The sequence below is a fragment of the Bos indicus genome, chromosome 2 (genome assembly GCF_029378745.1).
Source record: "Bos indicus isolate NIAB-ARS_2022 breed Sahiwal x Tharparkar chromosome 2, NIAB-ARS_B.indTharparkar_mat_pri_1.0, whole genome shotgun sequence".
NCBI lineage: Eukaryota > Metazoa > Chordata > Mammalia > Artiodactyla > Bovidae > Bos > Bos indicus.
In genome coordinates this window covers 88,453,828-88,481,372 of record NC_091761.1, presented here as the reverse complement: position 1 = coordinate 88,481,372, position 27,545 = coordinate 88,453,828, and the positions used below count along the sequence as shown (strand labels likewise).

Below are 27,545 nucleotides of genomic sequence, written 5' to 3'. Positions count from 1 at the left end.
AGAGTCTAGGGAAGAATCCTTCCTTGCCTCAGCCCCTGACATTTCTTGGTGATGGCAGGATCACTCCAACCCCTGCCATCTCTTCACATCTCTCTGTGTCTGTGTTCTCCCCTCTTCTTATAAGGACATGAGTCATTAGATTTAGGGTCAAGGCTAACCTGGGATGATCTCATCTTGATCCTTAACTAATTACATCCACAAAAGACCCTATTACCAAATAAGATCAAATTCTGAAGGCCAGATGGACATAAATTCTTGAGGGGGCACTACCAACAGATGATAACTGTTTAGGGGATTGAATGAGAAGGATGCAGTTAAAGCACCTCATTTAATACCTGCATGTTATAGGTCTTTAATAAATACAGGGACAATTTTTATTTTTTGTTATTACGGCTGCAGCTGGTCTCATCATTGCCTTCTAGGCAATAAAGAAAAAGGATTGATTTGAGAATGAAAGGACAGGTCTGAGGAGTACCAAGGAAAGGGGCAGCGGAGAAAAAGTAGGAGGTTTGGAAAGCGGAAGGAGAAAGTGCTGAGGGGACACTCATTACCTGGGTTGTTCCAGTGCCCACAAGGGCTTCCCTTGTGGCTCAGCTGGTAAAGAATCCACCTGCAATGCGGGAGACCTAGGTTTGATCCCTGGGTTGGGAAGATTCCCTGGAGAAGGGAAAGGCTACCCACTCCAGTATTCTGGCCTGGAGAATTCTATGGTCTGTATAGTCCATGGGGTCACAAAGAATCAGATACTACTCAGCGACTTTCACTCACTCACTCTAAGGCCAGGGCCCGGATACACTGGGCGTGAGGCAGGAAAACTGGATACCTGGGTCTGACCCAGCCTGGCCATCTCCCCATTGTGGTCTCACTGCCCTGAGGGAAAAGAAACTGAAGAATCTGGGGGGAAAATTCTCTACATGCTCACTTCTTCTTGTCCTTCTGGTACAGATGCCTGCTTGTTCAGACATGTCTGACTCTTGTGAACCCATGGACTATAGCCCACCAGGCTCCTCTGTCCATGGAATTTTCTAGGCAAGAATACTGGAGCAGGTTTGCCATTTCCTACTCCAGGGGATCTTCCTGACCCAAGGAATGAACCCTCATCTCCTGTGTCTCCTGCATTGGCAGGCAGATTATTCTTTACCACTGAGCCACCTGGGAAGCCCCTCTGGTGCAGGTACTTCAGAATTTTTCCAATGGGAGTAGAAGAACTGATTCTGGAAGCAAGAATCACAGAATGTAGAGGCCTCCTCCCTGAAAAGTAAGTGGATCTCAATGCTAAGTGTGGAGAGAAACTCCTGTTATTTCAGAAGATTCCTGAGCCCTGGAAATGAACCAAGCATAACAAACACATGAAGTCAAAGGCAGCTGGAAAAGCTAGGCCCCTTCCTCCCCAAGGCCAGAATGATGGGCATCCTGGAAGCTCTAAAATTTAGTCAATGCAATTCTGAAGACACCAAAGTTTCACCCTGATATAAATTATACACCGCCAAGTACTGTAGCTTGGGTCAGATTCCTGGGTCAGGAAGATCCCCTGAAGAAGGAAATGGCAACCAACTCCAGTATTCTTGCCTGGAGAATCCCATGAACAGAGGAGCTTGGCGGGCTACAGTCCATGGGGTTGCAAAAGTTGGACACGACTGAGCGACTAAACCACCACCAAGCATTGTAGCTAATGGTTTTGCTAGAACTGTGGTACATGTTTATGTCACTGGAAGAGATCGAAGGTGAGTCATGACCACAAAATTATTAAGTATAAAGATTCTCTTGAAGGCTAACTTCTTCCTCCAGAGACGAGCCTCGTAGACTGTCAGCCATTGTTTGCTTTTTTGTAGCATGAACACTTTGATGGTCTGAGTCCATGGGCTACTTCTCAGAATAATGTTTTAAATAAAATAACAAAACAGTACAAAGCAAACAATGATATCAAAAGACAGTTATTAAAATACCAACAAAACAATCAGTTTATGAAGTGTGCTTTTTTCTCAATGTGTTAATCACAAGTTCTAGAAACAGGTCTTATAGCTACTATAATTTTTTGAAGTTAGGAGGAATTTAACCAATATTTCAAGATCTCTGCAGCAACTATAGAGAGTTTGACAAATTTCAGTGGTTTATTATCTACGTTCATAATTGAAGAAATGCTAACTTTCAGTTGGGGGTAAGTGGAAATACACACATAGTTTTTTTTTTTTCTTATCCAAGTTCACAGAATTCTCTTCCTAGGAGTTGGTGGACCCCATTTTTCGAACCTCTATTCTGAGCAAACTTCAAAGGTACCCAAATTGTGGTGGGGCTCTGCCAGCAAGCGCCAGCACCAATTCAGTTACGTTAGCAAAGGAGGCCCCCTGCTGGCCAAAACGCGGCTGCCATCCATCCGAAAACTCAATTGGCCGTGTTAGAAAACAATAGGTCAGGCAATTAATTCACTAACTCACATCAAGAAATGGAGCGCGGAAGACTACTTGTCAGCCAGGCCCCGGGGTATCTAATCAGTACAGATTTAAAAGTCCCATCTGGCTTAATGGGAAAGTGCTGATGGTTTATGCTGTTGGTCATTAGCCGAAGTGGAGATGCCGGCCTGGACCGCTGTTTCTAAGGCGGCGTCTTTCTCCTCTCCCGGTCAACAACAAACCCTGCAGATTGCTTAAAGGCTAGATTTCCCCAGGGGCTTGTCTGACCAGAGTATTTAAAGCCTGGTTTCAGTGCTTGGAGCCAAGGGCAAAGGAAGGAGAGGAGATAGGAATGCAGGACTTAGGATGTACCAGAAACCAGGATAAGAATTTTCACGAGTGCTATTCTGTCAATTCCTGAAGCAATCCTGCATGAAGTTACTATTATTATTTACAGAGGCTTGGAGAGGAAAGCTGTCACTCACGGTCACTCTGAATGAATGGCTATGTGGTTTTGGGGGGATGCGTAGCCCATCTGACGCCCAGTTTCTGCAGCCTGAGGCAAGGAGAGTCCCACCCCGGGGTACCCACTACAGTTAGCACAGAGTTCTGGAGCCTGGTGTTAGGTTTGAGTCCTGGACTTCACACTAACAGCATGAACTTAGACCAGTTTATCAATCATCTGTGCCTCATTTTCCCTATCTGGGAAAGGAGGATAGTAACAGTACCTATTACAAGAGTTGTTGTAAAGATCAAATGTAAACCCACAGAACAGTGCCCGATATCTGTAGAAATTCAATAAATGACAGCGATTATCACTCTGAGAAATGTTGCCTCCTGAATACTAAAGCAACAACACAGCCAGCAGCCTAAACCATCATTCCTCAATTAAAGGCAATTTTGTTCCCCAGAAGTTTTGGCCAAGTCTGGAGACATTTTTGGTTCTCACAGGGATCAAGACCATCCCCATGGAAAAGAAATGCAAAAAAGCAAAATGGCTGTCTGGGGAGGCCTTAAAAACAGCTGTGAAAAGAAGAGAAGCGAAAAGCAAAGGAGAAAAGGAAAGATATAAGCATCTGAATGCAGAGTTCCAAAGAATAGCAAGAAGAGATAAGAAAGCCTTCCTCAGCGATCAATGCAAATAAATAGAGGAAAACAACAGAATGGGAAAGACTAGAGATCTCTTCAAGAAAATCAGAGATACCAAGGGAACATTTCATGCAAAGATGGGCTCGATAAAGGACAGAAATGGTATGGACCTAACAGAAGCAGAAGATATTAAGAAGAGGTGGCAAGAATACACAGAAGAACTGTACAAAAAAGATCTTCATGACCCAGATAATCACGATGGTGTGATCACTCACCTAGAGCCAGACATCCTGGACTGTGAAGTCAAGTGGGCCTTAGAGAGCATCACTACGAACAAAGCTAGTGGAGGTGATGGAATTCCAGTTGAGCTATTTCAAATCCTGAAAGATGATGCTGTGAAAGTGCTGCACTCAATATGCCAGCAAATTTGGAAAACTCAGCAGTGGCCACAGGACTGGAAAAGGTCAGTTTTTATTCCAATCCCAAAGAAAGGCAATGCCAAAGAATGCTCAAACTACCGCACAATTGTACTTATCTCACACGCTAGTAAAGTAATGCTCAAAATTCTCCAAGCCAGGTTTCAGCAATACGTGAACTGTGAACTTCCAGTTGTTCAAGCTGGTTTTAGAAAAGGCAGAGGAACCAGAGACCAAATTGCCAACATCCACTGGATCATGGAAAAAGCAAGAGAGTTCCAGAAAAACATCTATTTCTGCTTTATTGACTATGCCAAAGCCTTTGACTGTGTGGATCACAATAAATGTGGAAAATTCTGGAAGAGATGGGAATATCAGACCACCTGACCTGCCTCTTGAGAAACCTGTATGCAGGTCAGGAAGCAACAGTTAGAACTGGACATGGAACAACAGATTGGTTCCAAATAGGAAAAGGAGTATGTCAAGGCTGTGTATTGTCACCCTGCTTATTTAACTTATATGCAGAGTACATCATGAGAAATGTTGGGCTGGAAGAAGCACAAGCTGGACTCAAGATTGCCAGGAGAAATATCAATAACCTCAGATATGCAGATGACACCACCCTTATGGCAGAAAGTGAAGAGGAACTAAAAAGCCTCTTGATGAAGGTGAAAGAGGAGAGTGAAAAAGTTGGCTTAAAGCTCAACATTCAGAAAATGAAGATCATGGCATCCGGTCCCATCACTTCATGGGAAATAGATGGGGAAACAGTGGAAACAGTGTCAGACTTTATTATTCTGGGCTCCAAAATCACTGCAGATGGTGACTGCAGCCATGAAATTAAAAGACGCTTACTCCTTGGAAGAAAAGTTATGACCAACCTAGATAGCATATTCAAAAGCAGAGACATTACTTTGCCAACAAAGGTTCGTCTAGTCAAGGCTATGGTTTTTCCTGTGGTCATGTATGGATGTGAGAGTTGGACTATGAAGAAAGCTGAGCGCTGAAGAATTGATGCTTTTGAACTGTGGTGTTGGAGAAGACTCTTGAGGGTCCCTTGGACTGCAAGGAGCTCCAACCAGTCCATTCTGAAGGAGATCAGCCCTGGGATTTCTTTGGATGGAATGATGCTAAAGCTGAAACTCCAGTACTTTGGCCACCTCATGCGAAGAGTTGACTCATTGGAAAAGACTCTGATGTTGGGAGGGATTGGGGGCAGGAGGAGAAGGGGACGACAGAGGATGAGATGGCTGGATGGCATCACTGACTTGATGGACGTGAGTCTGAGTGAACTCCGGGAGTTGGTGATGGACAGGGAGGCCTGGCATGCTTCCATTCGAGGGGTCGCAAAGAGTCGGACACGACTGAGCGACTGAACTGAACTGAATAGATAGAGGCCGGCAATATTGTTAAACATCCCACAATGCACAGGACAGGTCCCTCAACAAAAAATCAAGTGGCCTCAGATGTTAATATTGTCAAGGCTGAGAAAATCTGCCCTACTCTGAACACCAGTGAGGTGAAGAATAGTTTACCAGATATGATGAGATGCTAGGTGGAAACTGGAAGCCCCCATCCTACTGGAGGAGGGCCAGGCAATAACCAAGTACATAAACAGGAAACTATTAGATGACAATAAATGTGATAGAAGTAAGACAGTGGCAGAGAGTGATGGGGTTGAGCTCCTAAAAGTGGATGAGAAAACGTTTTCTTAGATGAGGTGGCATTTAAACTGGACTTGAATGACAGGAAGTGACCAGACATCAAAGATCTAAGCAAAGAGCCTGGCTGGCAAAGGGAAAGTTCTTGCAAAGTTATCAAGGCAGCGACAACTGTGATGTGACTGAGGACAGAAAGAATGGGAAGTTAGAGAGTAGTGGTGGGGAGAGAAGTAGAGAGTCAAATAAAATTCCAGTAAGAGACCACAGATGATTTCCTTTGGATAGTCCTACTTCCTGATATGCTTACTCCCTAGGAAAAAATATTGCCTCCAAGTATGTGACAATAACTAAAATATGTGATTTGCTATGGGATATAAATTTTAAGTTGGTTTTTAAACTGTTGTTCTTTCTTTTAGGAAGCAATAACGGGGAGTCTTTTCCCTAGCAACAAAGTAGTTAACAAGGTCAGTTATCGGATTCGGTTACTTCCGGTTTGAGAGAAACCATGTTGTGTCTTCCTGTTCTCTGTCACTTGGGGCTTGTTGAGATGCAGTGTCTTAAGAGGAAGTTTCAGAGGAGGAAGACCAGGACACAGTTCCATTCTGCTCCCTTGGAGCCTGTCAGTGGGCCCGAGCAGAATGCAATACTGCAAAGCATAGTTTGAGAATCAACAAGGCCAGGAGAGGAGGCAGGGAGAAGTGCTAGTCATCTTGCTGGCCTTGTCCATAGCTCTTCTGTCCTCACAACATCAGAGTCTAAGGAAAGGCCTGTAAAAGGAGTCAATTATCTAATTTGTCCTCTGTTTCTGGTGCATTTCTCATGTATTGCTAAGCCACAGTTGTAGTTTATTAAGCAAGTAAAGGAAGTAAATTTTGATAGAATGTCTAATAGACTGATTGGTTTATAAAAAGGAAGGGGGAGGAGTAGGCAAGAGGAGGCTTCTATTTTTGAAGATGGGATAAACTATACCCGGGATCCTCAGGGCAGGAATGTTTGTGTTTGGTGTAAATCGCAGGGATTGAGCCCCCCAAGGTCTGGACTTATTGTTTGGAGCATCCTTAAACAGCTCTGGACTCACAAGTCTTTTCCTGTGCTCTGTTACATTTAGTTTCAAACTTGCTGGCCATGTTTAGGATTTTTTACCAGACCCCAGTTAGAAAGCACATGGGCTCTTAAAGCTGGTTCTCAGTGAAGCTGGCAAAGCAAGCCAGTCAGCTAATTACCAGAGTCAGCACTGGTTTACGACTCAAGTAACCCAATTCGGACAAATTGCTGATTGTCTTTTCCTCTTCCTTAATCTTAGGACCCCTAGTCTTATTCAGGGCAATAAATGATACCCAGCTAAAAGACTATGTATTTCCCAGAAGTCATATGACTTCTGTATGGCCATATGACTAACTCCTAGCCAATGAAATGAAGTGGCAGTGTTTTGTGTAACCTCTTGGAAAGCATCTTAAAATACAGGTGATGTATACACTTTGATCATTCTTTCCCCTCATTCTGCCACCTGGAATGTGGATATGATGGCTGGAGCTCTACCAGCCATTGTGTGCTATGAGGACAGAGTCATACTCTAAGGAAACCATGGTGACTAGAAAGAGTCTAGATCTCCAAGGACTTTGTGGGGTTGGCATACTAGCCCAAAATATCCTGTCTCTGGACTTCTGTTATGTGTAAGAGAAAGCTGCTTCTATATTACTTATTTTTTATAGGACTTTAAAGTTTTCATTTAATGCAGTCAGAATTAATCCTAAATGGCCCACCAATATTTGCATAATGTACCCACATTGTGAGACTGAATGAACAAGATTAATACTTTCATAAAGATGTATTTTATCTAAGCATCTTAAAATTATCATTTTGAAACAATAAGCAATATATAATGAGATTGACATTATATAAAGTTTTAGCTGACCAATTTAGATTTAATCTAAGGGGTACTTTAATGCAACTTGGCAGATCTCATCAAATGAAGAGAATGGAATCCAGGTGTTGGTGGCTTTTTTTCATTTAAAACTGGTCTAAGACATCTGAAATCATTGGTGCACAGTAACAGAGAGAGTACCTCACCTTATGGGTCCTATAGCAGCATATCACTGATTCTCAGTTAGTATCATCAAAACATCTGGGTTGTCTCTCTATCTCTTAAGCCTCCTGATCTCTCTGATGTAACAGTATGTGCTGAAGGCTTTACAGTAGCCCTCTCTGGGGCTAAAACAAGAGTAGTTCCTCAAAGCCAATTGTAATTGTTATTGCTGCTCACCAAATACATCTCACACTCTGCCTTCCAGCCATGTGATACAGATGTACTTCCTAGCTCTCTGTGGTTGAGTATGTCTGAGTTCCCGCCAGTGAATTGTATCACTTCCAAGTTTGGCATATATTGCTCATGTGAGACTCTTCATAGTTGTATTTTTCACTTGCCATAGTATCAACTAGTGGCTGCCCATCAGCTGTGTCCAGGAGGGCAGGCAATGCCAACCGCTGAGCAGTGTCCCCAAAGGCTCTCTTGTTGCACATGTAGTTTGAACAAGAAATATACCCTTTTGTGTTTCAATCCATTGAGATCTGGATTGTTTCTGGAGCATAATCTATATTCTATTTAGTGCATTACACCATCCAGAAAAAGATTCTGAGGATGGTAGTAATCACAGAGGAACTGAATGAAATTATCTATGGTTCCAGCCATCAGAGAAGACATGTGAGCAACAGTTCCCTCTGAGTTGACTCATACATTTAACCCTTTTAACATCAACAAGTTCAAAAAACTTTTTTGTTGAGAAGTTGCCTTAACATATCTAGCTACAAAAATCCATCAAAACCAAGCAATCCCAAAGAAAGGCAGTGCCAAAGAATGCTCAAACTACTGCACAACTGCACTCATCTCACACACTAGTAAAGTAATGCTCAAAATTCTCCAAGGCAGGCTTCAACAGTGCGTGAACCGTGAACTTCCAGAGGTTCAAGCTGGTTTTAGAAAAGGCAGAGGAACCAGAGATCAAATTGCCAACATTTGCTGGATCACTGAAAAAGCAAGAGAGTTCCAGAAAAACATCTATTTCTGCTTTATTGACTATGCCAAAGCCTTTGACTGTGTGGATCACAATAAATGTGGAAAATTCTGGAAGAGATGGGAATATCAGACCACCTGACCTGCCTCTTGAGAAACCTGTATGCAGGTCAGGAAGCAACAGTTAGAACTGGACATGAAACAACAGACTGGTTCCAAATAGGAAAAGGAGTACGTCAAGGCTGTATATTGTCACCCTGCTTATTTAACTTATATGCAGAGTACATCATGAGAAACACTGGGCTGGATGAAGCACAAGCTGGAATCAAGATTGCCGGGAGAAATATCAATAACCTCAGATATGCAGATGACACCACCCTTATGGCAGAAAGTGAAGAGGAACTAAAAAGCCTCATGATGAAGGTGAAAGAGGAGAGTGAAAAAGTTGGCTTAAAGCTCAACATTCAGAAAATGAAGATCATGGCATCCGGTCCCATCACTTCATGGGAAATAGATGGAGAAACAGTGGAAACAGTGTCAGACTTTATTTTTTGGGGCTCCAAAATCACTGCAGATGGTAACTGCAGCCATGAAATTAAAAGACGCTTACTCTTTGGAAGGAAAGTTATGACCAAACTAGATAGCATATTGAAAAGTAGAGACATTACTTTGCCAACAAAGGTCCATCTAGTCAAGGCTATGGTTTTTTCCAGTAGTCATGTATGGATGTGAGAATTGGACTGTGAAGGAAGTTGAGCGCCAAAGAATTGATGCTTTTGAACTGTGGTGTTGGAGAAGACTCTTGAGAGTCCCTTGGACTGCAAGGAGATCCAGCCAGTCCATTCTAAAGGAGATCAGTCCTGGGTGTTCTTTGCAAGGACTGATGCTGAAGCTCAAACTCCAATACTTTGGCCACCTAATGTGAAAAGCTGACTCATTTGAAAAAACCCTGATGCTGGGAAAGAATGAAGGTAGGAGAAGGGGACGACAAAAGATGAGATGGTTGGATGGCATCACCGACTCAATGGACACGAGTTTGGGTAGACTCCAGGAGTTGGTGATGGACAGGGAAGCCTGGCATGCTGCAGTCCATGGAATTGAAAAGAGTCATACACAACTGAGCGACTGAACTGAACTGAACTGAAACCAAGCAATCCTATTTTTCAGTGACTTCAGGCCCTATCACCTGGTGGCTCAGAGGTTAAAGCGTCTGCCTCCAATGCAGGAGACCGGGGTTTGATCCTTGGGTCGGGAAGATCTCCTGGAGAAGGAAATAGTAATCCACTCCAGTATTCTTGCCTGGAGAATCCCATGGACGGAGAAGCCTGGTAGGCTAGAGTCCATGGCGTCGCAGAGTCGGACACGACTGAAAGACTTTACTTTCTTTTCAGGCCCTATCAAACTTACTGCAAGTTCTGCATTTACATTCCCCACATAACTGGCTCCACCATGTGGTATTCAGAAGAAATAACATTACAGGATTGTAAAAGCAAGGTCACGTATCCAATAATACCATATATGCCTTGAGTGGGGACTGCACATGATACAAAAAATTACATCCAGCTTACTAGGGCATTAAGTCAAAAGTAAGGGGAAAAATGTTTCTGTCACGTGAAACAGGAAATGCAGCAGTAGGGAGTGAGGCTTGATCATTTGTTATTCAATTATGTAAATAATATTTACTGAGCTCTACTATGTACCATAATTTATTATGGGCTCTGGAGATATAGCGGTGGACAAGATAGAAGTTACTGCCTTAGTTGGAAAGGCAGACAATGGAACAAGTCAACAAAGTAATATTTACCACAATGTTGGATGTGATAAGAGCTATAAACCAAAATAAATATGAGTTAGGGCATATAAAGTGATGCTGAGGGGTTCCTTTAAATAAGGTTGACAGAAATAAAGACAAACAATTCACATTTAGCTCTCCCAAAGTTCATTTAGATCATTTCAGTCACTCAGTCGTGTCTGACTCTTTGTGACCTCATGGACTGCAGCACGCCAGGCTTGCCTGTCCATCACCAACTCCCAGAGCTTACTCAAACTCATGTCCATTGACTCAGTGATACCATACAACCATCTCATCCTCTGTCGTCCCCTTCTCCGTCCATCTTCAACCTTTCCCAGCATCAGTGTCTTTTCCAGTGAGTCAGTTCTTCGCATTAGGTGGCTGAAGTATTGGAGTTTCAGCTTTAGCATCAGTCCTTGCAATGAATATTCAGGACTGATTTCCTTTAGGATTGACTGGTTGGATCTCTTTACAGTCCAAGGGATTCTCAAGAGTCTTCTCCAACACCACAGTTCAAAAACATTAATTCTTCAGTGCTCAGATTTCTTTATAGCCCAACTCTCACATCCATACATGACTACTGGAAAAACCATAGCTTTGATTAGATGGACCTTTGTTGGCAAAGTAATGTCTCTGCTTTTGAATATGCTATCTAGGTTGGTCATAGCTTTTCTTCCAAGGAGCAACTGTCTTTTAATTTCATGGCTGCGGTCACCATCTGCAGTGATTTTGGAGCCCCCCAAAATAAAAGTCTCTCACTGTTTTCATTGTTTCCCCAACTATTTACCATGAAGGGATGGGACCAAATGCCATGATCTTAAGTTTTCCGAATGTTGAATTTTAAGCCAATTTTTTCACTCTCTTCTTTCACTTGCATCAAGAGGCTCTTTAGTTCTTCGCTTTCTGCTATAAGAATGGTGTCATCTGCATATCTGAGGTTATTGATATTTGTCCTGACAATCTTGATTCCAGCTTGTGCTTCATCCAGCCCAGTGTTTCTCATGATGTACTCTGCATATAAGTTAAATAAGCAGGGTGACAATATACAGCCTTGACGTACTCCTTTTCCTATTTGGAACCAGTCTGTTGTTCCATGTCCAGTTCTAACTGTTCCTTCCTGACCTGCATATAGGTTTCTCAGGAGGCAGGTCAGGTGGTCTGGCAGTCCCATCTCTTTCAGAATTTTCCAGTTTGTTGTGATCCACACAGTCAAAGGCTTTGGCATAGTCAATAAAGCAAATGTTTTTCTAGAACTCTCTTGCTTTTTTGATGATCCAACGGATGTTGGCAATTTAATCTCTGGTTCCTCTGCCTTTTCTAAAACCAGATTGAACATCTGGAAGTTCACAGTTCACGTACTGTTGAAGCCTGGCTTGGAGAATTTTGAGCATTACTTTGCTAGAGTGTGAGATGAGTGCAATTGTGCAGCACTTTGAACATTCTTTGGCATTGCTTTTCTTTGGGATTGGAATGAAAGCTGACCTTTTCCAGTCCTGTGGGCACTGCTGAGTTTTCCAATATATATATTATATATGTGTTATATTATGAAGTACAACCACTTATAAATATGTGATCACTTATAAACATAAGAATCTAATTAAGTCTTTAGCCCTAATTCCAAGTTATAGAAATGACACTATAAGTTAATCAAACACATTCAGGATATGGCATATGGTATATGTCTACTATCCTAGACTCTTCAAAATTGAAATGTCATAAAAAGGGTGATTCCTAAAAATTTTAAAAAGACTTAAAAGACATAATAACCAAATACAATGTGTGAATCTTGATTGACTCTCCGTTCAAAAGGATAATTTTAAGACAATTGGTAGAATTTTAAATTTTGTTTTAAATATTGGATGATATGAAATTATTGCTAATGTTCTTATTTGGGGGAAATGCATGTTGAAAAAGTATTTGAAGTCTGAAGCTTACTTTCAAATGGTTTAGATAAAAACTATGTATGTGTGTGTGTAAAAAAGAGAAAAGGAAAAAGAGATGACAAAATGTTAATGTTTGATGAATCTAAGGCAAAAGTATATAGTTGTGCATCATAAACTCCTAGAGGAATCATAGGGGGTAATCTCCTTGACATTGGTGTTGGGAAAGTTTTTTTTTGGATCTGACACTAAAGCAAAGGCATCAAAAGCAAAAATTAAGTGGGGCTACAACAAAAATGTTTCTGTGCAGTAAAGGAAGCAATCGCCAAAGTGCAACTTGTGGAACAGGAGAAAATATTTGTCAACCACACATCCGATAGGGGTTTAATATTCAAGATATACAGAATCCGTACCAGCTCAACAGCAAAAACAAAACAAACCCAAATAACTCAATTTAAAACTGGGCAAAGGATCTGAATAGACATTTTTTCAAGAAAAGATACATAAATGGCCAACATGTACTAGAAAAAGTGCTCAGTATCACTAACCATCAGGTAAACTCAAAAATAAAAGCCTAACACTTGTGAGGATGTTTATCAGAAAGTCAAAAGGTAAACAAACTGGCGAGAATGTGAAGAAAAGAGAACTCTTGTGCACTGCTGGTGGGAATATAAATTGGGGTACAGCCATTACGGAAAACAGAATAGAGGTTCCTCAAGAAATTAAAAATAGAACTAACATATGATGGAGCAATCCACCTCTGGATACATATATCCAAGGAAGATGAAAATGAAATCATTATTCAAAATGATATCTGTACTTCCATGTTCATTGCAGCATTATTCACAGTAATCAAAATATGGAAATGAATTAAATGTCTGTTAACAGATGAATATGTATATATGTATGTGTGTGTGTAGTATATTTATATAACGGAATATTGTTCAGCCTTAAAAAAAGAAGGAAATCCTGTCATGTGCTACAACCTGAATGAATATTATGCTATGTGAAATAAGCCAAAGAAAGACAAATACTTCCTGGTATCAGTGATATGTAGAATTCCATCACACCCATCCCGCTCTCCACCCCCCAAAACACGTTGAGCTCACCAGGAACTGGATTGTAGCATCCGTAAGGATAAAAGCTAGTGAGATTAAGACAAAAACCTAGAATCCCTACCATAGAACCTTAAATGACCAAAATCTTCGATTAAACAACCCAACACAATAGGGATAGATCAGCTATATTCAGTAACACCAACAGAATTTACTGGGATAGCAGATCTGCCAATTTACTTCATCTGTATCTAACATAATTTGTAACGAAAAATTTAAAGATTGCTCAGACCAAAAGTGACCCAGTGCATCCAGCCTTCCAAACATCTCCAAGAAGCCAGACACACAAGTAAAGCAATGTTGTATCAACTTGGCCTTCAGCTAAATATCCCCAACTGACTTCAGTCAACACTACATGGAGCAGACAAACCAAGCCAAACCCCGCCCAAGTGTATGAGTAAAGAAAGTAACTGTTGTTATTTTTAAGTGACTCAATTTTGGGTTTGTTAAATGGTAATAAATAACTTTTAGCATTACTTCAGTCAGCTTTGAGAATGTCCTTGCATTCTGCCCTAAGAATATGTTTCAGGATACTCTTGTCTTCTTGTATAGAACTGGAATTGCCCCCAACGCCCGGCTCCTTTTATTGAGAAAACATACACAAAGACCACAGTTTAAGTATCAAGATTTTTTTTTTTGAAGAAATCAAACATTACAGTCACCTTCCACTCCCTTCCTCCCCAGATAGTTGCCACTATCATGCATTTAGTGCCTTATTCATCTCTTGCATTTTAGAAGTTTTACAATTTATATTTTCACAAACAATAAATAACACTATTTCATTGATTCTAAGTCAAACATTCCCCATCTATTTTTAAAACCATTGGAGATGTATCTTATAACAGATAGTGTAACTGGAAAGTGAACAGTGTAACTGGTTGCATTTTTCTTTTTTAGTAATATGTGCCTTTAAAAATTTTTTTATTTTGCATTGGGATATAGCTGATTAATAATGTTATAATTGTTTCAGGTGAATGGCAAAGGGACTTAGTCATACAAACACATGTATCCATTCTCCCACAAACTCCTCTCCCATCCAGGCTGCCAATTATGTGCCTTATTGATCTTATTTTCTATAAGCTGCTTTATATTATATAAAAATTTAAGCATTTATTTTTCTGCAAATTACTCTTCTTGCTAAATATTTTAGCAAGCTTTGTTTAGGTATAATTTGCATTAAAAAATATAATTTACATATAATAAAATGTACCCATTTTAAGTCCACAGTTTGATGAGTCATGATAGCTGTATAAAGCTAATTTTCCATTATTGAGCTATAAGCATTATTTATATATTCCAAATATAGGCCCTCTGTCAGATAATATGTATTACAAATAGTTTTCCCCAACCTGTGACCTGACTTTTCATTTCCTTGCTGCTCTCTTTCAAAGAGCAGAAGTATTAATTTTAATTAATTCCAATTAATAATTTTTTCACAATTCACTGTCTAAAAAATCTTTCTCTATCCCAAGACAGTAATTTCTATTTCTTTCCAGAATTTCTAGAGTATTAGCTTTTGTTAAATCTATGATCCATTTCACAATCTAAATTTTGTACTAAAATTATGTATCGTGTAAGGCAAAAGATGAGGTTATTTACTATGTGAATATATAGTTATTCTATGTTAAGACTTTTCTCATTAAATAACCATGGCACCTTTGTCAAAATCAATTGTGTAATATGCATGGGTCCATTTTCAAACTATTCTGTCTGCTGGCCCCTAACATTTCTTATAAAACAGGTCTTCCGGCAACAAATTCTATGATCTTTTCCTTGTCTGAAAGTCTTTTCTCACCTTTTCTGAAGGACATATTTCCTGAATATGGAATTCCAGGTCAACAGGTATATTTCTTTCTTTCAAAGATACCATGCCAAGGCCTCTAACTTGCAGAGTTTAAGAAAAGAAATATAGTCACTCTCTGTATGGAATGTGGTTGTTTTTTCTTCTCCAACTGCTTTTCTAATTTTCTCTAGTTTTCAACACTTTGATTATGATGTACTTTAGTTTTCTTTATGTGTGTCCCTGATGGTTGAATTTCTTGGATCTCTGGGTTTATAATTTTCATAATTAGGAAAACTTTCAGACATTGTTTTTACATTGTTTTTGTCTCCCTTATCCCATCTTCTAGGAGTCTAAATACAAGTATGTTAGAAAGACTTGATGTTATTTCATAGGGGACTAAGGCACTGTTCTATTTTCTTTTTCTCTTTGTGCTTTAGTCAGGTTCACTGATTTTTAGTTCTGTAGTGACCCATCTGCTGTAATTTCATCTGTTCTTTCTCACCTAGCTAGTGGACAAAGAAGTAATCAAATAGCAGCAGTGACTTTTTAAAAGTAAATCTTTCTCATACTTGAATTATTGGTATAAGTGTATTAACCACAAATAAAATATTTCAGGACTATGAATTTAGAAAAGTAAATTTTCTTTACTGCCTGTAAAATTAGTTTGTGTATATATACATATACATGTAACATGAGAAATGACACTGAATACGACACCAGTGATGGGCTGTTGTAATTTTTTTTACTTTGACTTTTACAGAAAGTGATGACAATCTATGGAAAATGCTTTATTGTATCATGCTTATTTACTACAAGAAACATTTTATAATAATACAAAAGTAATCCACAAACTTGATTAAAGTGAAGATCAATTGATCTGAAAATTTTTTCTTCCTTAGTCTTTCACAGTAATTGCCAAAAGTTCAATAAGCTGCTTTTTCCAAGAACAATTATTCTAATAACTTTGGGTGTTCAATCCGTGCAATGGTCCAGTCAGGCTTTACTCCTTGTGTAAACTCTCTCTGAAATCTAAGGAAACATTATAAACAATGTGTATCCTGTATCAGTTCAAAAATTTCCTGGATCACTATGTAATTTGCAAGTACATAGCTGAGGCAGTTTTTAGCAAAAAGCTAACAGATAATGGTAAATAAAAATCAAAAGTTTAACCTACTAATTTGATCACAAAAAATATCCCCACAAAAATGAGAAGTGCATTCTCAACTGAGTATTTTTAATAGACAGATCTATATACACTGCAATATCTGCCAGTCCGTGAGAGAAACGTGTTTTTCTGCTAAGTACTAGCTATAATATATGCCTAATATGAGGAGAAAAAAACTGGACTATGGTGATAAAACAGCACTTCCATGGAGGTTGGTTATGTGATTAGATTTACTCACAGCTGGCACTAAGTTCATTCTTGAAAATAGCAGTCTTTAGGACCTGCCTGTGATCTTAGTAGTGACTATCAGAACAACCAAAGGTAGTGTTGATTATAGTGTTCTAAATGATGTCTTTAAAAAGAGACAATTCAGTAGATTTAAATTAAATAAGTACTTAAATATATAGAATATTTTGGGCAATTACAAATAAAGCAAAATTCCACACAGGAAAAAAGAAACGAAAAAAAAAAAAAAAAGCACATTTCCTCCAAGAAGTGAAAAAAATGAAGATATAATTCTCTTTACCTTAGTGAAACAGGATACATTTTCTTTCTTAGGTCATTTTGGGGTTTTGTTCATTGTTTTAAAGCAAATTTGTATAACTTTGATGACGTAAAAGTATTCTTTTAAACAGATATTGAAGTATATCTCCACTGACTCTCTTGAATTGTTCACTGTTCCAAATTTTATTCACACAATAATACACTACAGTGTCTCATTTGAATAAGTTGCTAACCTCCCATTAGACAGTACCTCCTTAAGGGCAGGAACCCTTCAATTCTGTGTCTGAACTCCCACCAGAGTACCTGGTAAAGAGGAGATGGTCAATAATTATCTAGTGAGTGGATGGTCCATGTGCCAATTACAGCATATTTTATTTTCCAAAGATGGTCATAACTACATTTCACATACTCTTCTGCAATGTGACCTTGCTGCTGCCCCATGAAGATGTGGAGTATCTCCATGTCCTTCACTGTGCAGATCCTGTGACTGTTTGGACCAGCAAACCATGCAGAAGTGATGCTGTTCCAATCCTGGGCATAGCCCTTTACTGGAGGGCTACGTCTAGCATCTTCTGTCTTTTGGAAGCCAACCACCATGTAAAACACGTGACTATCTTAACACCTCCACAAGCCCAAGCTATAAAGAGAGGCCTTGGGGAATGAGACATTATGTGGAGAAGCCAAGGAGCATCCTGGTGCTGCCCTATGAGTGAGGAAGCCCATTGTGGAAATGAATCCCTGGCTCCTACCATCCCAGTTGATGCCAGGTAAAGCAGAGGAAACCCCACAGCTGAGCCTTTCCAAAATTCCAGAGCAGTAGAAAAGCAAGCAAAATGAATGGCTGTTTGTTGTCACCGAGTTTTGGAATGGTTTGTAATGTAGCAATAGACAGCTGAAACACTGTTTAAGTTCAGCAATATTATCGCTTCCTAATTTCTGAACGCTCCTATTTTGTGGCCAGTATGTCTTTATAACTATCTCTCTTCATAGATACTTGTCAAATTTCTATTTTTTCTTCCTAAAGCTCCCTTTAGTTTTCATGTCTGCATACTACCTTCCATTTCCTAAAGAAAGGAAACAATAAATGTGATTAGACTTACTCATAGCTTGCACTAAGAAGTTGTTTAGTTTCCACGTTCTGATCCCCCAACTTAACCTGGAACACACGGGCTCCACTTATGGCTTCACTGGGGATGTTGGCACTGGTTAGATACCAAAAGCACATCAGGATGTTAACAAACTTCCTTCCTTAGAGAAAAAACATACACACATACAGATACAATGACAATAATCTATCATCCTTATATCCAAAATGAAATCAGCAATTGGCAGTAATTATACAGTTGTTACACATCAAATTTTGTGCTCATTCTAACTTAAGGTACCTGTATTGACACCTTTTATTTTTAGAAAATTCTCTTGGGGTTTACGACGTATTTGCCTCCCTCTCTGTAACACAGTATAAGAGCTACTATTTACTGAGCAGGTACTTATTGCCCAACCGTACTATGTGGATTCTTTTCCATTTGTGGGATTTTCTAAAATTATGATAACAAAAAAAAAAAAACAAAATTATGATAACAGGTATCTATTGTCAAGCCAAAAAACAGTAGGGGGAAAAACACATTTTTTGGTGCTAACTTAACCCCAACTGCCAGAAAGAAAAAACACTTCTCTTCTACTCTAATTCACTTTATATGCCCAGTGATTATGAGAATGTCCTGTGCAAAAACCAGGCAGTGACCATGATGCTAAGATGCAATTTGAAATACTAGGGAGAAGAAAATATTTATCATTAAAAGTACCTTTCTGAATGTTTCAAATTAACATGTATGTGAAAATATTTTCAGTGTTAAAGAGTTCTCAATCAGAACTGCCTTGGCAAGTGTGTGAGCAAAGGCTAGATTTCCTATGTGCCTAGCACATAATACATATGTGTATATTTGTAGAAGGAATAAGTAAGTCACTGAGTTTTCAGGAATGCTATTGTTCAGGACAAGGAAAAGAACAAGATAAACGCCAAAGTTCCTTTCAGTTATTTTCACTGTCTCCAAATAAATCCAATTGGGAGTTCTGAGTTAATGTTACTCTTAAAACAGTCTTTAGCTAACAGTATTTACTTTTTCTTTTACTTTTTACTTCTACTGAACATACAGCTGGACACTTAAAATACTGAATTGTTTCCTTTAAGTTAGGAAATCTGAAACACAAATATTTTCATTTTGACGTAGGAGCAGCTTGTCTTGGGCAATTTTCATTAACTTAAGTGACAATGTTCTCTTCTATGAATTAAACAGCATTAGGGAAAAGTTCTTTTTTTAAAATTAATCTTTTTACTTTGTAATGGGGTATAGCTGATTGACAAACAATGTTGTGACAGTTTCAGGTGAACAGCAAAGGGACTCACCCACGCCTATACATGTATTCATTCTCCCCCAAACCCTCCTCCCATCCAGGCTGCCACATAACACTGAGTAGAGTTCCAGGTGCTATACACTAGGACCTTGTTGGTTATCCCATTTTAAAAACAGCAATGTGTACATGACCATCCCAAACTTCTAGACAGAAAGGCATTCAAAACAATTACCATACCCCAAGTCTTCCAGAGACTTTTTAAAGAATGAATAAATTATTTTCTCTGTAGTTCTATAAATATCCACTTGTACCAACAAAATGCCACTATCCCAGGATCTCTCACTAGTTTAGCTTATCTGGACAACTGTGGGCCATTTAAAATTGACTATGCTCCAGGATTACCTTTCTCATCATAGTAAATGGAGATGTCTCCTGTTGATGTGTACACAATTTCATCTATGTCAGCAGCAAGAGCATTTTTATGGTTGTCAGGTAGTGAAGTAACCTTTTCTTTCAATACACGTAGAGTCTAAGTATGGAAAAAGCAAATCAGAGTTCACTTGTTGAACTGTCAAAAGCTTTTCAAAAAGTAGAGTGAATTCTTCATGGAATGTATTTTGTAAAACTATTTTTAAATTTACAGCCATATGTATTCACTTTCAAAAGCAAGGCTGAGAGGCATCTGATTCTTCAGTTAGATAACCCTAATAGAACATTCTATGTAAGAATTGAAAGACATCATATTCACTCATGCCTTAAGTAGCAAGTGATTCTACGCTTTTTAAGACCCCGAGTACTCCAAAGGCAAGACAGAGGGACTCTACTTTGGGTGATGGCATACATGTTACTTTAAAGCATAAATAAGGACAATGCATATCATTCTAACGAAAGAAAATAATACACATTAATCATTATTTTTAAAGGAAAATTAAAGTATACTTTACCTCTTTGGCCACAAGTTCTTCCAATAGATCAAACTTACACTGTGACAGCAATTTGGACACATGAGCAAAAGCCTTGAAAACAAAAGAAAAGTGGGGGAAGGGTGGTGACTATTATTTTAAGATACCACGTGAAATACCATACAATGTACAATGCTTATACTTCAATGGCTAAGTATAACAAAGACTGTTTTATGATAAAGGCAATAAACATGGTCAACACTAAGATATCGATGGTTAGGCATGACTCCTTCAAAGTTGGTTGACTTTTCTTATGCGGCCTTTCCACATGCACAGTAGTAAGTGGGCAGATTGCTAATGATGTATCCACTCCAAGGACCCAAGAAAAGATAGTGTGTGGTGTACATACTAGGTTCTCAATAAAAACATCTTCTATATAGTTCCTTTTAAATAACGATGAAGTAATCAGCCATCCTGACTGTCATATGATCCCCCTCTGAATCCTGAATACATAGCAGCACAACCTAAGTCTGTACTAAGTACTAAGCAGTACAATCTAAGTACTGTGAGTCTGGAGATCTGGACTGCAGCTGACCCTCATTAAGATAGATAGAGAAAGTGTTAACCACTCAGTCCTATCCAACTCTGTGCTTTCATGGACTGTAGGCTGCCAGGCTCCTCTGTCTGTAGAATTCTCTAGGCAAGAATACTGGAGTGGACTGCCATTCCCTTCTCCAGGGGATCACCTGACTCAGGGACTGAATGCGGGTCTCCCGCATTGCGGGCAGATTCTTTATAGTCTGAGCTAACTCTTCAGACAGGTCTAAAACAGATATGGCATTGGTAAAGTGGGAGAAAAGATAATGAGTTTGCACAGTCTAATGCAGTAGAACTCAACTTTGAAGTACAAGATCCCACTTTGAAGTGGGAGACAGTCAACTGCAATCCTCCACACTACTAGCAATGAGGAATGGAGCTGTGCATTAAGACTCTACCTGTTTTCAAGGAGCTTCCTGTCTACTTGAGGAGAGAGCCAAGAAAATGGACAAATCCAAGAATTATGACAGGAATAAGAACAAGATGATTTTCGGAGAATACAGGTGAGAACTTACACTATCTGGGTGGACAATAAGGGGGCTTCCTAAAGGAAGAACCATCTAAGAAGAAATTTGAAGAACTAATGAGAGAAAGAGGATGCAAAGGTGTGTCAGACAGACAACTCTCATAATTGTTATGGGCTGGATTGGGTTTTCCAAATTGAAGCCCTAACTCCCAGTACCTCAGAAGGTAACTACATTTGGAGACAGGGCTTTTAGAGGTGATGACGTCAAATGAGGGTGGGCCCTAGTCCAATTTGACTGGTGCGCTTACAAGAGGAATAGTGGACACACATGGAGATACCAGGGACACATGAGCACAGAGGGAAAAAAAAACATGTGAGGACACAGAAATAAAATGATCATCTACAAGCAAAGGACAGAGGCCACAGAAGAAACCAAACTTGCCAACACCTTGTTCTCGGACTTCCAGCTTCCAGAAATGCAACAAAATGAAGTATGGTTTAAGCAACCCACACTGACGTATTTTGTTATGGAAGCCCTAACAACAATGGTCAGGAAGCAACAGTTAGAACTGGAGGGAACAACAGACTGTTTCCAAATAGGAAAAGGAATACGTCAAGGCTGTATATTGTCACCCTGCTTATTCAACTTATATGCAGAGTACATCATGTGAAATGCTGGGCTGGATGAAGCACAAGCTGGAGTTAAGATTGCCTGGAGAAATTTCAATAACCTCAGATATGGAGATGACACTACCCTTATAGCAGAAAGTGAAGAACTAAAGAGCCTCTGGACGAAAGTGAAAGAGGAGAGTGAAAAAGTTGACTTAAAATTCAACATTCAGAAAACTAAGATCATGGCAACTGGTCCCATCACTTCATGGCAAATAGATGGGGAAACAATGAAAACAGTGAGGCCTTTATTTTGCTCCAAAATCACTGCAGATGGTGACTGCAGCCATGAAATTAAAAGGCTTGCTCCTCAGAAGTAAAGTTATGACCAACCTAGACAGCGTATTAAAAAGCAGAGACATTCCTTTACTAACAAAGGTCCATCTAGTCAAAGCTATGGTTTTTCCACTAGTCATGTATGGATGTGAGAGTTGGACTATAAAGAAAGCTGAGCACCAAAGAATTGATGCTTTTGAACTGTGGTGTTGGAGAAGACTCTTGGGGGTCCCTTTGACTGCAGGAGATTCAATCAGTCCATTCTACAGGAAATAAGTCCTGAATATTCATTGGAAGGACTGATGCTGAAGCTGAAACTCCAATACTTTGGCCACCTGATATGAAGAACTGACTCAATGGAAAAAACTTTGATGCTGGGAAAGACTGAAGGCAGGAGGAGAAGGGGACGACAGACAATGAGACGGTTGGATGGCATCACCGACTCAATGAACATGAGTTTGAATAAACTCCAGGAGTTGGTGATGGACAGGGAGGCCTGGCATGCTACAGTCCACAGGGTCACAAAGAGTCGGAGCGACTGAACTGAACTGAATAATAATGGAGTTGAATTTTGAGAAAAAGCACACTTCCAAATGGACTCAATGATCCCTTGCAAACATTTTAGATGCTCTCAGGGTTTAGAAACAACCTATGTATTATAGTAAGCTTTTGTGTGTGGAAGATGGGTGAAATTTGGTTAGAAGTAACAGACATCATGGAAAAGGAGTATGTCAAGGCTGTATATGGCACCCTACTGCAGTACTCTTGCCTGGAAAATCCCATGGAAGGAGGGGCCTGGTAGGCTCCAGTCCATGGGGTCGCTGAGAGTTGGACACGACCGAGCGACTTCACTTTCCCTTTTCACTTTCATGCACTGGAGAAGGAAATGGCAACTCACTCCAGCGTTCTTGCATGAAGAATCCCAGGGACGGGGGAGCCTGGTGGGCTGCCGTCTATGGGTTCACAGAGTCGGACACGACTGAGGCGACTTAGTAGTAGTAGTAGTAGTAGTAGTAGTAGTAGTAGTAGTAGTAGCAAGGCTGTATAATGTCATCCTGCTTATCTAACTTATATGCAGAGTATATCATGAGATATGCTGGGCTGGATGAAGCACAAGCTGGAATCAAGATTGCCGGGAGAAATATCAATAACCTCAGATATGCAGATGACACCACCCTTATGGCAGAAAGTGAAGAGGAACTAAAAAGCCTCTTGATGGAAGTGAAGGAGGAGAGTGAAAAAGTTGGCTTAAAACTCAACATTCAGAAAACTAAGATCATGGCATCCGGTCCCATCACTTCATGGGAAATAGATGGGGAAACAGTGGAAACAGTGTCAGACTTTATTTTTTGGGGCTCCAAAATCACTGCAGATGGTGACTGCAGCCATGAAATTAAAAGACATTTATTCCTTGGAAGGAAAGTTATGACCAACCTAGATAGCATATTCAAAAGCAGAGACATTACTTTGCCAACAAAGGTCTGTCTAGTCAAGAATATGGTTTTTCCAGTGGTCATGTATGGATGTGACAGTTGAACTGTGAAGAGAGATGAGGGCTGAAGAATTGATGCTTTTGAAGTGTGGTGTTGGAGAAGACTCTTGAGAGTCCCTTGGACTGCAAGGAGATCCAACCAGTCCATCCTAAAGGACATCAGTCCTGGGTGTTCATTGGAAGAACTGATGCTGAAGCTGAAACTCCAATACTTTGGCCACCTCATGCGAAGAGTTGACTCACTGGAAGAGACTCTGATGCTGGGAGGGATTGGGGGCAGGAGGAGAAGAGGACAACAGAGGATGAGATGGCTGGATGGCATCACCGACTCGATGGACATGAGTTTGAGTGAACTCCGGGAGTTGGTGATGGACAGGGAGGCCTGGCGTGCTGCAATTCATGGGGTCGCAAAGAGTCGGACACGGCCAAGCGAATAAACTGAACTGAACTGAACAGACATCACAATCATGTTGAAATCCAGCCACGATACTCTAGTTTCTGTGGCCAATAATCAAACCTGAGCAAATTATCCTGTAAGGTAATAATGTCCCATTAAGAGGCTGCCCTGATAAAGCTTTGATGATATAAGATTTCTTAACCTAACAAGGGGCTTCCCTGCTGGCTTAGTGGTAAAGAATCCACCTGTAATGCAGGAGCCATAAGAGGTATGGGTTTGATCCCTGGGTCAGGAAGATTCCTGGAGTAGGGCATGGCAACCCACTCCAGTAATCTTGCCTGTAGAATCCCCATGGACAGAGAAGCCTGGTGAGTTACAGTTCATGGGTCACAAAGAGTCACACACGACTGAAGTGACTTAGCACGCAGACACGCAACCTAAACAGGCTTCTGGGAAATAGCTTTTTCTTTCATAGTAAAGGCCAAAATATGTAAAGATATTGGAAAACAAACAGTAAATGGTTAATGTGGTTTGATGGCAGTAACAGGGATAATATCATATGTACTTATCAATGGAAGTAAAGTTTGTGGGGCTAATAAAGCTGTTTAAGGAGAAGGTGATGGTACCCCACTCCAGTACTCTTGCCTGGAAAATCCCATGGACGGAGGAGCCTGGTGGGCTGCAGTCCATGGGGTCTCTAAGAGTTGGACACGACTGAGCGACTTCACTTTCCCTTCTCACTTCCACGCATTGGAGAAGGAAATGGCAACCCACTCCAGTGTTCTTGCCTGGAGAATCCCAGGGACAGGGGAGCCTGGTGGGCTGCCATCTATGGGGTCACACAGAGTCAGACACGACTGAAGTGACTTAGCAGCAGCAGTAGAAGCAAGGACTGTCTATCAATGGACCACCTATTCCTCTGGCTCACATGATGAATAAAAGCTTGCCTAGATTGGTTTAAAATAAGCTACAGGCTATACTGTATAACACAGGGAATATAGCCAATATTTTTAACTATAAATGGAGTGTAATCTTTAAAACTTGTGAATCACTACATTGTATATCTGTTACACTGTATATCTGTAACAATATTACAATTATACTTAGAGAAAAAAATTTTAAATTATAAAATGTTTTTAGAAAGCTTGCCTAGGTTATACTTAACTATGTCAATTTCTAGTAACTCTGGAGAACGAAGAATGCTTGTAGAATGAGTCACAGAACAATGCACCTCAGCAGTTGCTAGCTATGCATTCTTGAGTTAATCATTTGACCTTTCTAGACTTGATTTTTATCATCTGTAAAAGGGAATTAGACTAGAATAATGAGCATGAAGGTGTCTTTCATGTTCCATGACTGAAAAAGAAACATGTTAATGAATCGGAGAAGGCAATGGCACCCCACTCCAGTACTCTTGCCTGGAAAATCCCATGGACGGAGGAGCCTGGTAGGCTGCAGTCCATGGGGTCGCTAGGAGTTGGACATGACTGAGCGACTTCACTTTCACTTTTTACTTTCATGCATTGGAGAAGGAAATGGCAACCCACTCCAGTGTTCTTGCCTGGAGAATTCCAGGGACGGGGGAGCCTGGTGGGCTGCAGTCTCTGGGATTGCACAGAGTTGGACACGACTGAAGCGACTTAGCAGCAGCAAGAGCAGCATGGTCTAACTTACAGCTTGATACTCACATCCGAAGATAATATTCTAGAGTTGGGAGGTTAGTTTAAAGGGCAAGTTGAGCCCATGAGAGTAGATAATCTAGCCAATGTTTATGCACCAGATTATTCCCAAGCCCTAAAATTACATCTATGCAAAAGAAGGAAGAGTTGCCTTATGAGATCTAGGTAGGAAGACTTTTCAGCCACGTCGTTTTAAACTCTAGGTGTTAAAAAACTGGTTTGCTTGATCTGAAAGGTCATGTTAAGCAACCACTGGTTTAATGGAATCTCTAAATATTTGCCATGGATGACCTAACATTCTTTTTGGAAATCAGAATGGCTAAATGCACAAAAATTGACTTAGATGAGGCAAGATGCATACAGACTGGCTGATGAATGGGTGCAAATACTACTTAATAGCAAGGATGGGGGCTAAAAGAGCTCACAGCTGGAGGACCTTTAGGATCAAAGAGTGACTAAAAAGTGTTCCATGCTCCTTTGTGGTCAAAGGAAGTAGGGAGTTAGGCTTGATTGCTGTCCTGCCCATGGGAGGATGACTTCCATTCCTTATTGACACATAAATGAGCAGGAGGTAGACAAGCTCACAAGTCATCTGCAGGAATCCTGAAGGACAGTAGCATCATGCTCATTTCCTCTGCACAAACAAAAGATTTTGAGAACTGACAGGAACTGAGGTTTATCCCTTATAATGCTATTAACTATGCTTGCTCTTTGCTTTTAAATTTTCTTGTAAAAACACAGATTAGTCAAGAATTGACTCAGGGAAGCAAAAAGCACGAGTCAATATTGACACTGATTATATAAAGTTGAAAACATTCAATTTATAACTGACAGATCACATAAATAAGTATAAATGGCTGTGTTTATAGAAAAAAACTAAAAAAACTAGAAGTAAATATATCAGTGTCAGCATATAATCAGTATTGGCTTTTTCATTCTTTTTTCATTCAGAAAAATCACATTTCAGAAGAAATAAAGCCATGGAGCTTTTAAGTGACCGAAATAGGCTTTGAATCCATTTCTATCTGATTCAAAACCTGCGGAGGACAGAAAAAGTAATTAAGGGATTCAAATTGGTGTCTCCATCAATCCCCTATTCCTCGGAGACCGTGCAAACAGAAGCAGCAGCTTAATTTACAGCAAGTGGCCAGAGGGCTCTGTATTTGAGTCACTACCCACATTTGATCATTTGAGACCCAGTTGAAACCTCATCGCTAAACACTTTTGCGAATCTTAACTGCTGAATTCATGAGAGGTGGAGAGGTTACTCCTAGAGAAATAAACCAACCTGCTTCGCTCCTTCTGAGAACTCTGTGATGCTGAACTCTTGGTCGAAATAGGCCCAGATAAGGAAGGAGTAAATTCGAGTCCGAACCCAGTTGATGGGGTTGGAGAACCCCAGAATGATCATTTTGGTTTTCTGACGCTGCTGCGGTTGCTCCTCGGTGCTGTAGGTTCGCCGGGGGCAAGAAGGGAAAGTGGGGAGGGTTGAGGCGACTTCCAGGGGGCTGAGCAAGGGACGCTGAGGACCCCGAGCAGACAGGGCCAAGGCCGCGGAGGCCCAAGAGACTCGAGGAAATGGGGCTGCTCCCGAGCCGAGGCGGCGGCGGCATAAGTAGCAAAGTCCAGACAATGGGCGCTTCACCTCGGCCGAACTGAGAGTCCGGAGCCGGGCGGCCCAGCCCGGTAGAGGCCGAGAAAGTAGCAAGCGCGGTAAAAGACGGACGGCCAGCGCCATTTTTGTGACCTTTGTGCTTGCCTGTGCATCATGTAAAGTAAGTCGGTGTGAAACCACCTCAGCGAGGTTCGGAGAAGGAGACTGGAGAGTCGAGTTGGCCTGTTGCTGCCACCTCTAGTGAATTCGCCCCTTCTCTGCTCTCCATCATACACCTGTTGGCCCCGAGCCC

General features: G+C 40.5%; 1 protein-coding gene across 4 annotated transcripts; it reads right to left on the bottom strand.

The window, feature by feature from the left end:
• Positions 1-13,966: 13,966 nt before the first annotated feature.
• On the bottom strand, positions 13,967-27,545 carry MAIP1 (matrix AAA peptidase interacting protein 1). 4 transcript variants are annotated; one of them, XM_019974556.2, is made up of 6 exons: positions 26,927-27,545; positions 20,105-20,176; positions 19,563-19,689; positions 17,906-18,053; positions 17,056-17,108; positions 13,967-16,165 (listed from the first exon to the last, which is right to left on the bottom strand). In XM_019974556.2, exons 1-5 carry the CDS (start codon positions 27,374-27,376, stop codon positions 17,060-17,062), a joined length of 846 nt encoding a protein of 281 aa, XP_019830115.1. In that variant the 5' UTR covers positions 27,377-27,545; the 3' UTR covers positions 13,967-16,165; positions 17,056-17,059. The 4 variants fall into 4 exon arrangements, 2 of the variants coding, with proteins under 2 accessions (XP_019830115.1, XP_019830110.1); XR_011561249.1 differs by lacking the exon at positions 17,056-17,108 and having other exon boundaries at positions 17,906-18,007; XM_019974551.2 differs by lacking the exon at positions 17,056-17,108.